A 16,220-nucleotide genomic window follows, 5' to 3' on the forward strand; every position below is an offset into this window, starting at 1 on the left:
TTATTGAATACAAGTTTAAACTGTTGTTTCAAACATTAAAAATTAGAAACAATATCTAAGTGTATTATTACAATTTTGCTCAATATTTTAAAATTCATATATCGCTGTATGGCTGAGTATTTTTTTTAAAGATTTGAAATGTGCCATTGTTATACAATATAAAAAAATCCACCAGATGAGAATGTTTTTCACTATTACTATGTATCCTGCCATTATTAAAGCTTTACTTTTCTTCTAATCATACAAGCCAAGCAGATTATTTATATAGTCTGACTGAATTCAATCATACTTCATTTTCCATATTTATTACTAATGGCTTGATATTCTAAAATTGTTTTAAATAAAGCTTTCATTAAATTGTTATATGTGAGTGATAACCATAGCAAATACCAGTTTTTACAGCCTTTGTACTAGTGATACTTTTTCATAACATAAAGAACTATTAGTGCAATATGTCATTGTTGTAGAATGTTGTATTTCATTTTCCTCAATTGCAATGCATTGATCACATTAAGTATATTTCTATCGTACTACATTTTGTATTCTAAGTTCATTTATGGATAAGCTTATAAGGTCTTCATAAAATCCATTCAAATATGATTTTTAAAACTCCGTTACTCAAAGTTATAAAAATAGCATCTTGTTCTTAGTTCACCTAAAAAATTGTAGTCTTATCTGTATATCTCTTTTATTAAAGAAATTTTTAATTGTTTCATATCTCAAAGTTTTGTTAAAACATAATCTGTTAATAAAAGTGTGGTATTACAGTAAGTGTCTTGTAAGTTGTTATTTAGCAATAGGGGGGGGGAGAGAGAAGGATGGTAATTAGGGTACTTGTCTCTATAATATTGCTACATTTTCATGTAATTTATGATCCAACTTAATTGAGGCCAAATGGGCATAGTGCTGACCATACTATCCTTTTAAATGCGAAGATCACAGAAATAGATGAATTTCATCTGCCCTATAGACCATTATGAAAAGGGAAACTTTATTACATGAAATTTACAGCTTAATATACCCCTAATATATAAGAAGTGAATTATTAGTCTCCAGCTAATTTAGTTTAAACCAATTTATAAATAAAAAAAAAACCTTCTCTGCTACATCATTTAGTTTATTTGTCATTTATAGAAGGCAATCTTATGAAATAAAAATGGGAGTATACAGAGAAGTCACAACACACTCATCTAATGGACAACACAAACAGATACAAGATTTTTATAAAATCCAAGTGCATGCAAATGATCTTTTCTTATTCACCATTACACACATGAAACTGTACAATCATAGTAATCTTCCGGAAATAAAAATTACAATATATATACATATATATCCCTTCACAACAATACAGTGATGCATTTGAATGAAATGGTAAAACTAAGGGAAGGGAATTCTGTCACATTTTAAACATAAGTGCACAGAAGAGTTTATTTTTAGCTTTTTAAATGATAAGACATATTGATTTAGTTAGCTTGGGGATGCATATTGGTTTCTGAAAAATTACACTTAGCTTAAAGAACTTAAAAATTGTTTTCATGGAAGCCATTCAAAACCTACAACATTGGCAGCCAGAGACAGATTGTATCTGGATTAGAATAATAATTGCTTGGAGTTCAGGTTAAGATTTTTAGAAATGGTTCACCATCATCTTGTAATACAAAATACATGAATGCATAGACTTCAAAATTCACATAAATAAAAAAAAGAAATTGACAAATTTCAAATAAAATAAATAAGCTACAGAGTTATAGAGAAAACAAGGTAATTTTTAACTACACCCACCCCCTTCCTCCCCAGGTAATTACCCAGTCACTAACTTGTTTGTGTAGGGGAGGGCACATCTTTCATCATGTGCTTATTGATATTGTAAAAAGAAATAATTCTAGGTGGTCACAATCAAATGATTTGTTAATTAACACATCTTTTATCTTGTTCATTTTACAGAGGAATAAAAATATCAATACAACATTCACCAACTTCTTTAACAATGAAATACTTTTAGTCCAAAATATTGTCTAGAGAGATGATACTTATTTTTGGCAAATATTTGCATATAAACTGCATCTGCATCCAAATTTTTAAAAATGCTAATCAATTTGAGCTAGGTAAAATTCCCACATAAAATTATTTCTTTAAATGAACCTACAACACAAACCAGAAGTAAAAAAAAAGTTCTTCCTGTCTTTTAAAAATATCTCTGAAAATACTTCACATCCCATGATCCATCTAAATTGGACAAAACTGAATGCTGGTAAAATATGTATGTCAAAAGTATATGTAGATAATGGTTTAATCCCCACAACAACCTACCAAAACATAGTTTTTGTTGAAATTATTTAATGTGACACTTGCATTCAATAACAAGACACTTTGAGAAAAAATAATACCACAGCATGTTTATAAACAGATACTGAATTAAAATAAATTATGTACAAAAAATGTCAAATTTAAACTGTAATCTATTTTTTTTAATCCATTATTGTAATATTGGCATTAATATTAAAAATTGCATGGCATACATAATAAGAAAGATAAAATCGACAATATTTGGACAGCCTTCATTTGAAATGTAACATTTACTTGGTGAAAAGAATGTCCATTTGACATCTTTGTAAATAAAAAGATCATAGAAAGGTGATGTCTATCACAATGTACGCCCCACCTAAAGTGTTCTACCATTCTAAGCTATCTTAGTTACATTTATAAAATGTGAAAAAAAAAAACAACTTTGCCCATTTAAAAAACTTCTCTTTACTTTAGATGCTTTAGAAAAGTGAAGATGTTTAATGTTACAGTGGAAAAGATCACTCACTATCTTTCGCAATGATTGTGGAGAAATTTAAAAAGTGGAATGTGAATTAAACATCCAAATATTGCTGGTATTGTTTTTTTTAAATGTGATGATGGGGTTTCAAATGCTAGATAATTATTAAGATTTTTTACCCATGGATATAATTTCTTCCCACATCAAGAGGATTCAGCAAAAAAAAATTGTAAGCTTGAAGACATTTTATCCAGATTCGCATCAACTCTAGGCTTTAGACTAAAATAAAATGCAAAAAACCAAAAAAAAAGGAAAAATCATATGAAAGTCTAGCACTTGGTTAATTCCCATGACAGTTTAATCACACTGTTCCCTTAGATATATTTGAACTACCTATTTCCTTCTACTTTCTGCTAGAGGTAACACAAGCACTTAAGGCACTGAGAACAGAAATGTTTTTTTTTTACCACTTTATGTTTTTGTTTTTTACAAACAAGTAGTGCATATATTTAAATTGACAGAGGAAAAAATACATTATTTGGTTAAATAATTTATGCATTAAAGTTGAAAGAATAATAAATATAATCAGTAGCTTCTTTGGAAAGAAGCAACATCTTATATTTTAAAAAAAGGGTGGGGGGACTTTTGATCCACTGCATTAAACAGAGTATTCTGGATTAGATTAAGTGTACAAATTACAATTGATATTTAATATCAGTTGCTTCATATATTTTTTTATCAGAAGGAAAAGGGTATATATAGTATTTTAAAGGTTCATTTGTCAGCAGAACTTTGGAGAAAATTCACCTAGAAATGAAGTGGTGGGTATGCCTTAGTAAGGTGTTTGGTTTTTCATAAGATTCCCCTTAGACATCTATTATTAGACAATAACCTAGCCTGATTTAAAATACAAATAGGTACTTTGTGCCAGAGGAAAAAGATCTGGATATTGTACTTTTCTTTTTGTCATTTATCATTCAAAAATAAATATTTCCAAAAATTTATGAAATATTTTTTTTTAGTGTAAATACACAATAATTTGAAGCTTACTTTTCATGAGTCTCTTATTTTTAGGTTAATCATATAATTTCTTAGTAACAAAATGTTTCATTAATATACTGGACAGGACATTTTTTTTGTTTAGCTAATTAATAAAACAAAAATAACCTTAAAAAAAACCCCAGCTGAGTGATAATGAAAGAAAAATAAACAGAAATATTCAGCACATTCACAATCATTTCATTAAGCCAATCATGAGTTAAGCATGGACAAGTAGCAATGAGAGGTAGGTATGAGATCTAGCATTTCATTAAGGAATAGTTCAGGCTGAAATACAATACATTATAACATTCTTATTTCAAACCGTTTGAATGATACTAATAAAGGTAAGAAAAACAACAGCTAATGATCAGATTGAAAACAGAAGTATAATCAAAGTAGAAAAACAACACAGGACAAAGCTGGGGATGGCATTATTTGACTGGAATTGTTGAGCCACTCTTTTGTTAAGTAATGAGCACACTATAAATAATTCACATTGCAATATGCAGTCCTAATAGCTTTTTAAAATTTGGGTATGTCTTACAATTTAAAAGCTGACTTAATTGACATTGTGTTTATTTAAATAAAAAAAAAGGGAAAAATGGAGGTTAATTGGTTGGGTAAATTTAAAAGAAGCAATTAAATTTTTTAGTTGGCTGCATTATTTGGGTATTAAAATCAATTAATTAAAGTACATTTGCTCTGTGTTTTTTGTGCAAGCCCACCAGTATACAATGAGCATCATAAATTGCAAAACAATGATAGAAACAAAATGATATAATCACTTCATTATTTTACACAGTTCAATGTCAACTAATAATTTTATAGCAGCTAAAGAAGTTAAGTTCTTATCTACAGAAAATATTTTTTTTCTTATGTACCCACCATTATTTAAAAAAAAAATAACCAAGTTATTCAAATTGACATTGATTTATTACAAAAAGTGAGAAGACGCATGTTAATGTGATACATCACCTTAATGCCGATAAAAACTAAGACTATTATAAAAAAAGAAATACGGTATGATCAATGATGAGTGGATTAAGCACATTCAGTAAATAAATAAATTACATCCATTTCTTATATTAAAATTTAGCTTCAAGAATCATACCTCACAGTCACAGTAAACCATTGTTGAGATAAAACTAACCCTACAGAATTATCTACAGTAACTACAATTTTCACAGAGAAAATTGTACCATCATGACAATGTTTGAACAAAAAAAACATGGCAGTTGATCAAACACTGAAAGATGTGAGTAAAATATTTAAAAAAAAATTTATTACAAGAAACTTGATTAAAAATTGATGATTTTGCCAAATGTTTGATTAAAATGGCATGTTTATTAAAATTTATCATTTTGCAGCGATGGAAAAGAAAACACTGGTTAGGCCTGGGTTCATGAAACTTTTAAAATGAATGGTGTCCATTTCAAATGATAGTTTATCTGATTATCAACTTAATTTGATTTCATAAACCATTAGTGAGTTCATCCTATTATTCCCAGGCAGCTTTAAGCTCTTTCTTCTTAACACAAGAAATTTGACACAAGCTCGTGTTTTATTTTGTTTCTTCTTAATTTAAAAACAAATTCATCGTGAATTAACTTTACAGAATGATGATGGCGTGTCGGTGGAGAGATGAAATACTGTACCTACATAGAGGCTACATCAATTGTCATACAGGGGAGCTACGACCAGAGCTTGTGAAACTATCTGTTAATAAACAAAATCAAATGGTCAACTAAATTATGCAAAAATAAAAATTAACTATTTTTAAGCTAAGCATAGATTTTTATTAAATATTGAGAAGATGTGGTGTGTCCCTTGGGGAAAATTATGGCACTTAATAATCATATAACATACAACCAATTTAATCTTAGTGCTACAAATATTTGTGCATTATTTTCTGTACATCTATGTAAGTAATGAAGTAAAACAAATTTATCATCAATTGCTAATTATTGCTTAATAATCCTTTTCAACCAAGTTCACAACCAATAATAAAGGAGGTTAATAAAATATATAATTTTAAAAAAAATCTCAAATCCATTGCAAAAGTTCGTTATGTTTCCTTACATCAAAACGTGATACACAAAATGTTATCACAAGTACAAGTAATGAAATCTATGACTGGCACAAGACTAAAGGTAAAACAGGTGACTGACCTTTTCTTTTCCTCTCCAGCTTGTCTTTTGGTCCCCATATTCTGACAGTGGCGTCATCAGATGCACTGGCCAGCATGCTTGGTTCTGCAGGATTCCAGTGGACACAGTTCACAGTCATCCTGTGACCTTCCAGCACTGCCACAGGTGTTTCCCTGCGCTTGTGCCATATGAACACTTTGTGGTCTATTGTGGAGGCAGGGAGAGAGGAGAAAAACAATGCATACATGGATTTCTTTATATTATATGTATTTGTTTATATTAATATATTAATTCCCAAGTATATAATTCTATTTTAAACTGGAGAGAATTGGTAAAGAAAAATCAATACCTTGTACAGTGATTAAAGATAATAATTAAAAGAAATTTGTAAAATTAAAAAATACTGGATCACACTGAAGCAGAAGTAGCCTATAGAAAATATAACTTGTTGAGAGAGTACAAAAAATAAAATACAATTCCCTCATCTATAAAAAGCATTCAGCTATTCATGATTTTACTTATTTAGATTATTCAAACTAGAAGCAACCTTGTGTAATAAGCATGTATCTATATTCTTTTTAACTAGAAATTTATATAAAAAAAAAACAGAATATGGAGATGTGGAGGATATGGATGTGCTTTCAAACTGTCGTAAGAAAATACCTTCACTCCCACTGGCAACATAGTCTTGATTGAGGCCCCCAAAACATGAGTAGATGGTAAAAAATGCCTGAGTCTGGCCATGAAACTTGCGTAGAAGTACTTTGTCTTTTAAGTCCCACAAATGACATCCCTAAGAAAGAGAGCAACAGCCTGACTTTGTAGCTTACCATGTAAAAAAGTTTGTAAGTTAGCTTCTCAAAGGTGAGCAATTTAAAAAAAAATTCTTGAATGTACTAAATATCACAAATTCAACCAAAAAACAATTATATTATTATTTTCACACTTGTTCTAAACATTTGCATTTAAAACAAGGTACAAGACAATCATATTAACACCAGAAAATGGAAAATTTATATCAAACAAAAAATATATTACCTGAGAAGCTACATTGACTAAAGCTAGTTCTTTTTTTTCATCTATAACAAATGTCATAATTGGGTGGTCTTCTTGTATGCTATAGAAAAATCATATAGATTTTAAAAAATAAATAAAAAGAAAACCATTACATTCAGAAAAAGTGTTGTGAATGTTTTTTTTCTCCCCTTAGACTTGGTTTGTACTTATTTTTATTTATTAGTTTAAGAATTCATTATTATTAACTATTAGATTTAACAGGTCATGCATTACACATGAAAGTATAACACTCAAAATTAAAAAGACCAAACCATTAATCAAACCTGGGGTATAGAATTCTGTTTCTTTTAATTCTTATGCCAAATTTTGCATCATATAAATAAAGAACATAATCTAAGAGAATGAAAACAACGATTTACTCACATAGGAAAGTCTTGAAGAGTGTCAAAGTTATACCCTCTGATGCGATTGTGTGTGTCTGCCGCCAGAGCCACTTTGTCATCTAGAGCTGCGAGTCCCTGGATTCTAATGCCCTCCCATGTGTCAATCACATTACCATCTATGTCCTAAACAATGTCAAACAGTGGCCAGTACAATACATCTGCATTTTCTCAGAAATATTTTAAATCTTGAACTGTTAAAATAGTTTTAACAACAGAAATTTTAAAATAACTTAGTGTTGTGTTTGTACCAAAATGATTTCCTACATGATCTAACACAATTGTTTAATAAATGCAATGAGACTATGATCAAAATAAAGTACTTATAAAAACAAGTCTATAACATTGAGGAGTCTAGGATTTCTATTTTATCACAAAAATCTCTAATGTATAAAAACAATAATTATGTATGTAAGAAATATAATGAATCTCTGTTTGTAAGAAATATAATGAATCTCTGTTTGTAAGAAATATAATGAATCTCTGTTTGTAAGAAATATAATGAATCTCTGTTTGTAAGAAATATAATGAATCTCTGTAAGAAATATAATGAATCTCTGATGCATAGTTTAATTCAACAGTGAACGTATGTTCAAAGTAGCCTGGTATCTACCGACTTACACAATAATAAAACTGTCCCCTGACACCTCCCACAACAAGCTTGCGACCATCAGGCATCCATGCTGCATATGTTAAACTGTCATCAGTGTTTTGGTGGATACGCTGTCTCACATCTCCAGTCTGAAACAACCATCAACCAAAAACAAAGTTAGTTACTTAAAGAAGAAAACACATAATAAACAATGGCGTAATTCACAATCAGCATGTAAATTTACTGTGTGCTAATGCCCTGAAGGGACAAAAGCACTGAGTTACCACAATGCACCTGAACATTTTTTTTAATGTAGTTCTAAAATTAAGACATAACATTTACTGGCTAAACAAATTACTATAAAACTCATTCTAATGCTGAATACACCACTCCAACCCTTGTAGCAACTCCACTGATATTTTAAATTAGTAATAATATACCATGAGAAAATATTTTTTAATTCCTTACAGATCAAACCTATATAAAATACATTTTTTTGTTCATTTATATGACTAAGAAGCTGAACACAGTGACCAAAGTGATGCAGCATAATCTACTTACAACAGCATTGTAGATGTACACTTCATTGGTCTCATCAGGACCACACACAAGGATATGTGTATTATCTGGACACCATGTGACAAAACCAACTCCAAATTTATGCTCATCAAGTGTTCTTGGATTTTTCACCTCAAAGTAGATCTGTTTAGGACAAAATTTTTAATCTCAGAATAGATTTGTTAGTTTTTAACTGCTATACAATGACACTGAAAGTAAATACAAGTTAATTATATATAAAAAGCAATTGACAGCAGATTAAAAAAAACCCTCATAGAGTTGGATAAATTACTCAATATAAGGAGGGCTCAAAGATGTATTAAAAATAATGAAACAGAGGAGACAAGGCATAGCATATAAATACCATACTATTTTTTCTAAAAAATTCAGAAATAAGTAGTATTTGCTAAATCTTTTTTTTGATAGCTGGACAGGCTTATACACACAATCCTTTGTATGAACTGAAAAAACTTTGTTTCAACAGAAACAAGCTTCCTTGAAAATGTATAAAAGGTACTTATAGATTTCCAATACAATGAAGCTATGCACTAAGTCAAAAAGCTGTATAGACTTACAATATCTACATCCCAGATGATAAGCTTGTTATCTTTAGAGCCAGTGGCTAGCCGTGTGCCATCAGGAGAAAACTGACAGTGCCAGACTTCATCCTGGTGCTCTAATACCTGGGTTGTTACATTTGGAAACTGCTCTCTAAAAGACAAACATCAAACATCTTTAAAAAAGTAAATTGGTTTCTTTGGCTTAGACTCAAAAAAAAAAAATCAGTCACATCTTCTCTTAATTATCAAGAAAACCTTAAAAGCGCATATAAAACTTTTGGAATAAAGAAATATAAATCTCTTTAGATTAATTGTGCTTGTTAAATATTTCTCATAAAGAAAAAGTGAATATACTTGGTACAAATGTGGTCCATTAGCAAGGATATTGAAGAGAGATCAGAGTCGAGCTGGGTGTTATGGTACGGGCATTTCTCTTTTTGTTGTTCAACAGCTTGGCTTAGCAAAGTGAATAGGCGACGTGGAGGGAGCATGATGGAGGGTGGTAGGAATTCTAAAACAGTACACAAGTTTTAACAATTACTATTTTGCATGATGCTAAATAATAATAATTAAGTGAGTAAAGTTCCATTTCAGATGCAATAGTTGATGGGGAAGGCGAAATAGCCTCTACTTTCCCTGGCTTGTGTCAAATACCCCAGGGCTAGGTGGACACAGTGACATCCTACCTTTCCAGTTACTAAATTTACAGTTTTCAGGTTAATGTCTTCATAAATTAATGTCCCAATACACAGTATTTAGTTTCTAGTCCAAAGATAAACAAACATTTTCATTTATAAATACCAGAAACATTCACAATACAAGTAATTCCATTACATGGCTGAACAACATAATGATTTAATGTCTAATCTTAAAGTTTTAACTGAAACATGAGATCTATTTATTCACAAAAAACTTGAGCCTTACCTTGCAAGTTTTCTATAAGTTTTTGTCGACTAGCAGCACCTTTACCTTCCCATTTAGAACTCTCTCTTAGTTCCCCAGCACTGCTGCACATCATGTATCTGTACAGTAGACAAAACAAAAAATCATCTTTCTACATATAAAAACACCATTAAATAAAACAGATTTAACTTGCACTCAAACAAAACAAAGGTAACTAACAGTTCTAGAGAAAATTCTGTAGAAAGGAAGAACTGATCTTGAAATCATAAGGAAATAGGTCTTGGGAGACTGTCAGGAAAATTGCAGAAGACTGACAAAAGTAAAGGGAGCCCCATACGCCTTAGGCAGAAAAGTGAAAAGATGATGACCATGAAAATCAAGAAGCGTACAGAAACTGAAAGCTTAATTCAACGCAAGAATTTGTTAAAAATTGAAATAACTAAAAGATGGAACTTGACAACAAATCTTGATGTGTAACATGTACTAGCCCTGATAGGCCCAAATTGAGAGTAATTATTGCATTTAGGAAATTGCAATTTTGCATTACTCTTAATTTTCTTAAACTATTTATTTAAATTAATACTAACTAGTTCAATAAAGGTAAAAAAAAAGAAATGAAATATATATTTATGAGAAGAGAATCACATACGTGCTAAGGACATGCACCCTCTCTGTGTTATACTTTAATGGTGTTAGTTCATATCTCAGACAATCGAGGGCCTTTAACGGAACTCCATCCTCCAACAGTTCTAAATATTTCTGTTCCAAGAGCAGAAATCTCATTTTCTGATCAATTAAAAGAAAAATTGTTATTACATGTTATATAATATGAAAATTACTAAAACATAATTGAAAAGAAAGTTTTAAGTGACTGAAATAATTAGTTTGCAATTAGATTTTATATTCATCTTCTTTTCACGTTCGTGACCAAGACACATGGGGTGGATGAAGTAGAGTTCAAGTGTGGTCAGCACTATGTCCTGCCACCTTTGTTTTCACTAACATGAGTTAGGTACCCATCAGAGCTAGGTGGTCTCAGGGACATTCAACTGATTTGAACCTGGATTTAAAAACTAGAGCCTTTCGGGTTAGCAGTCTAGCTCTCTATGCTAGGCCATGCCGTCCCATAGATTTTATATTATCAGTAATATAATTTTAAATCTTTTAAATTTTCTAATTATTCTAAGGTTAATTTTAATTTTTTTTTTACTGAAATCTATGTAAAAGCTTTAGCTTTACAAGTTATTAAGTAGGCAAGCTCAACTTCATGCACTGTATTTAAAAACATTATATTATTTAGTATAACTTTGAAATTATATTTATTATAAGTTAAATATAACTGTTAGTGACAACATCGCATTATTAGATTTATGTGAAAGGAAATCTTACAGTAACATCTCCTTTGCCACCCTTGACAAGCGATTCCAACTCATGAAGATCTTCTTCGGTCTGAAAAAAGAAAAATCAAACAATGTAAGCTAAAAATATTTCTGATTATATCTATTCATAAATCTAAATAGGAATATATTTAAAAAAAAACGCAATAAAAAATAAAGACCTTTTCCCATTCACCATCCATAACATGAGCCCTGAATCTAGCAGCAGTTGGGTGTTCTAAAGCACATCCTGATTCTGCTATTAACTGTTCAGCAGTTTGGCTGTTAAGAATTTGATAAAAGAACAGGTTAATATACTATCTGTTTTTACATATAAAAAAGTCCCATTCAGGTTAAATAGATGGCTAAACAAAATTTGAATTGTGTAAAAAATTTAAAAAAAATATTTTAAAAATACTTTTTCAATGCTAGTTTTAAATCCAATACTAACCAAAAACAACTATGGAGAAGAAAAAATAAAGTACATCAATTAAGAAATTTAGTAAAATTTTAAGCAGGCATAATCACGATACTTGATATATAAAAATAATCTTTCAAATTAATCTGAAACCTAGTCACTATTGTTAGTCTAAGTGTTTCAGTGTTTTCAATTGAAAAGTTGTGAAAGTTCCATTAAATATTTAAAAAATCGTGTGCAGTGTTATTAAAATGAAGGTGCTTGATAAATCCTTGATTTTATGGGTTTTACAGAAAAATTTGATTTTTGTATTTTTTTTTTATAACTAAACAAAATTTAAAAAGTTAGTTTTACTAAAGTGAAGCTTCAGGTTAAAATTTTGTCTTGATAACAATAAATAGAAATGTAACTATAACTGCAAAAATATATTTTCAAGTTCTGTATTGCAACTTTTATAACATTGATTCTTAGAATATCAAACTTCTGAAATAAAAAAAAAAGTTGATAATATTCTTCACGCCTGCCGTGAAGGTAAAATAGAATTTTTTTTTTTGCATCCATGTCAACAATAATTATCTGAGGCATTTCATAAAAATCTGTAGTGTTCATTCAAAGCAATAAAATTATTGCTATTGATTAAAGCACTAAAACTTAAAACATAGTGGATGAAATTATTATCTTTTAAGGTGCTAAACAGTTTTTAATTCCTTTAGACTTTTGATGGTAACTATATTTTAGGTGGTAATTATATAACGTCATCATGACAACACAGGATCATTAAAAAAAAGTAATTCATTAACTGAGATGTTGAGAATCATGGTAAGCACCAAACATTGAGAATCTATATATATAATTCTCTTCTTAGATACCCTAGAAAACACCAAGCTGTAAGCGCTTAGCAGGCCCCTCTCTTCCTCTCTAGGCGTTTCCCTACCATCCCCACCCCCACATGGCCTGGTGAGCTGTGGTTCATGCTAAATGTTTACAATCATAGAGCTGGGTTTAGTGACGGCTATTAGGGGCAGATAATTTAGTTTGAAACGATTTTAAACTTAGGGGAGGTAACTAAGAGGAGGCTGCTTTCACGGGGGGGGGGGGGGTGTAGGGTAGGGGTTGGGGGAAAGGAGGGGGGTATCGTCCTTAACGACCTACTGATAGTGTTTTAAAGCAAATATTTTCAGTTGCAGCATTGGTACTTTCGAATTCACAAATTATGAATTACTGAAAGTAGAAAAAAAAACAACTAAATAGCGACGTATGATACGCGCGGGTCGGCTCATATAAAATATTTCAGGAAAACAAAATTTAACAAGTACCTTAATACTGATAAAGTGCTGACCACACCATCTCTTCATATGCCGAGGTAAAAAAAAAAACCTGAACAATACCTCATCTGTTCATTGGATTTCTAGGAACTTTACTTTTTTTTAAACCCTAAAACTAGAAGGATAAATAACTTACATACCTGATAATAATATAGTGGTCTACTTATGACTTGGCAAAACCCCTAAAAATCTGACCCTAACTCCAAGGGTTTTTACCATATTATTCTACACATTATAGGCAATACTTATTATACAAATAAATGGGTAGGCTAATTAATGAATACAAATGTCTTGTAATCAGGGATATGAATACAGTGAGTAAAAATACCTTAGCCCTAGTTCACTGAAAAATTAATTTTATTACTAATGTCTCCTTGTCTGTTACTGCTTTGAAAACAAAGTTATGGATGTTCTGAAATACTTGTCTGAAGTTACACTCACTAAGATCAAATCAGTCTAAGACTAAAAAAGATAAGAATCTAGAAATTAGCCTAGTGTGCAGCCTAATTATTTTAAATTTTGCAGAGAGGCTAATGTTATATGTTTTCTACAATCAGTGATTACCTACAATTTTAATAAAATAGACTAGGAGAAGCATTTTTAATTTAGGTAAGAAGAACAATTAGGCACTATAGTATAGGCCTAATCAATCAATATTCAATAGACCTAGGCCTGATTAAATTTTTAGGCCCAACTAAAAATAATAAAAGATGAGACTTAGGCCTACATACTACATACATACTACTTCAGGTAATCTATCGTTTTAGGTACGTAAAATCGCCCGCGACTAGTAATGTGAAAAACAGGTGACTCCTTACATTTTAATAATTATTTCACATTTTGAGGAAGATTTATGTTTTGAAAAATACAAAAATGTTTCCTTGTTTCATTTATGTACCTGTTTCTAAACAATTGAATTAAAACTTTTTAGTAATAAATGAACACCAGCGATGTTTCCAACACATGCAACCATGCTCATTTACTATAGTAGCCATCTTGTTAAAGTTTTATTTTTATAGACTTATAGCGCAAGATTCAGGCGGAAGTCACTCTATTTTACAAATGGCTGCTGTTTATATAGCAAATCTTGCTTGCAGACACTGTTGTTTAAAGTTAATTTCGGGCCTATGTTGATATATTTAGCCATTGATTTAGGTTTATTATTCATTTATCTATAATATTTGACACAAACATATCACAATATACTTCTATTACAGCCTTGACAATGAGATAACGTTTTCGTACATTAATAGCCGCGGGCGATTTTACGTACCCAAAACGATAGATTACCCTACTTCATACTACATTTAGGAGGCATAATAATAATAATTGTAATTAATTTTATAGGTAGGCCTACAGCTTTTTATGAGCAGTCAGTATAAAATAGTATAAGTCTAAAAGCTTCTAAAGGGTAAAAAGGTAGACCATTTAAAATGATTAGGCCTAATTTGCATAATGAATAATAATGGAGTTAGTCTAATTAATTAATTAAATTACAAGCAACTGAGGAAAAGAACAAAGAAGTCAATTTAATTAAAAGCTCACTTGAATCCCAATCCTCTCAAATGTTGCCCAATGAGTCTAACAATATCTTGGTCAGTTCTTGACAAGTTTCTATTATTTTGGCCAACCATTGTACCGTTAGTGGTAATTTCTCCGTTTGATGTAGACGGGGGATTTCTTAATGAGTGCGAGTCAAAAGGCTCAGTCGTCCCGTTATGTTGAGAACAACCATTGGCCTGCATATTCGTGAGTGAAAATCGCAGTTTTTTAAGCGGTGGGGGCGAGACACCACCGTCTTCTGAATCGGACGACGATGCCAGTATTGCTTAGAAAGCTATGGTTTGTAATTATGCTCAATTACAAACCAACCGGCCATGAATAAACTTTGATGAGTGCTCAATCGTATTGAAGGCAAACCTACTGACGAGTCCCAAATGTTTTGCTGCGTGACGTCAGATCCTTTACAGAATGCTGGGATATACCAGCTGACGAATTTCTACTTTCGTTTTCACACAAAATGAAAATATTCATATTATTATTAGTTCAGACCTAAATAACTATTTATATTAAAAATTAGTTTCATTGGAGATTTTAGTTTTTGCGAGGGCTTAAAAATCCTGAGTTTAAATTAAATTAACTTGCTATAAAAATATGAATTACCAAAATATAATTTTAGAATCTAGTTTGAGTCTTAAAATGCAGTATTTATGAAAATAAAAAAAAAACAAGTTTTACTTCAACTTAAAAATTGTTTTACAAAGCGGTTAATTAAGTGATCACTCATTTATAATTTAAGGTGATCATCATTGATTGAAATTTATTGGTACAATGCAGAGGCGTAGCGACTCTTCCCGGTGCCCGGGGACAAACTTTCGATTTGCACCCCCCTCAAACTTTCGATTTGCACCCCCTCAAACTTTCGATTTGCACCCCCTCAAAATTTCGATTTGCACCCTCCCTCAAGCTTTCAATTTGTTTTTCCAACCCATTTGGGCGCCCCCCTAAGGTCGACGCCCGGGGACATATGTCCCCCCTTCCCGCCCCCCCCCCCCTCGCTACGCCTCTGGTACAATGAAACAAATAGAGAACCTTGCAGTTATCTAACACCTTTACATTTAAGAAAATTAATTTTAATGCCAAACTCAAACTGTATTAAATAAACATTTTTTTAAACTTCCATGCGCTTTTTTTTTCTTAAACAAAATCATATGACGAAATTAAATAAGCATTATGTAGAGGCCAAGATCTGGGCCATATCTGTCTCAATGTTATTAATCTGAATTTATCTTGTTGCTTTTCACTAAAAAAAATTCACCTCAAATAAACTGACAAGCTTAGAATTGATCTAAATCTAAATCTCAATTCTATGCAGTGTTTCTTCCAGACTTTTTTCTCCGGGGGGGGGGGGCGGTAGACTTTCTTCGGGGGGGGGGGGGTAGGCACTGTTAAAAGTATACATTTTCTATATAAATTATATAAATTTCATTTCGTTCGGGGGGGGGGGGGGGCGGTAAAAAATTTTCGGGGGGGCTTAGCCCCCCCCCCCCCCCGAAGAGATGCCTGGAAGAAACTC

The 16,220-nt window shown here is 31.1% G+C and overlaps 1 protein-coding gene across 1 annotated transcript; it reads right to left on the reverse strand.

Moving 5' to 3' along the window:
* Positions 1-1,102: 1,102 nt before the first annotated feature.
* Positions 1,103-15,086, reverse strand: LOC131948110 (WD repeat-containing protein 26). The gene is made up of 14 exons (XM_059309627.1): positions 14,690-15,086; positions 11,584-11,683; positions 11,415-11,474; positions 10,675-10,811; positions 10,047-10,144; positions 9,477-9,633; positions 9,138-9,273; positions 8,566-8,706; positions 8,034-8,153; positions 7,396-7,538; positions 6,994-7,072; positions 6,619-6,748; positions 5,977-6,159; positions 1,103-5,524 (listed from the first exon to the last, which is right to left on the reverse strand). The coding sequence occupies exons 1-14, from the start codon at positions 14,887-14,889 to the stop codon at positions 5,487-5,489; spliced, it is 1,722 nt and encodes a 573-aa protein (XP_059165610.1). The 5' UTR covers positions 14,890-15,086; the 3' UTR covers positions 1,103-5,486.
* Positions 15,087-16,220: the final 1,134 nt, after the last annotated feature.

Source organism: Physella acuta, unplaced genomic scaffold (assembly GCF_028476545.2).
Source record: "Physella acuta isolate Inbredline_101_S28 unplaced genomic scaffold, ASM2847654v3 ptg000623l, whole genome shotgun sequence".
In the NCBI taxonomy this organism is placed as follows: Eukaryota; Metazoa; Mollusca; class Gastropoda; family Physidae; genus Physella; species Physella acuta.

Coding starts and splice junctions, on each gene's coding strand:
- LOC131948110 (XM_059309627.1), bottom strand. CDS start 14,889: ATGCAGGCCAATGGTTGTTCTCAACATAACGGGACGACTGAGCCTTTT. Junction 8,707..9,137: donor TCATCTGGGATGTAGATATT/GTAAGTCTATAC, acceptor TGTCCTAAACAG/ATCTACTTTGAGGTGAAAAA. Junction 6,749..6,993: donor TAGTCAATGTAGCTTCTCAG/GTAATATATTTT, acceptor TCTCTTTCTTAG/GGATGTCATTTGTGGGACTT.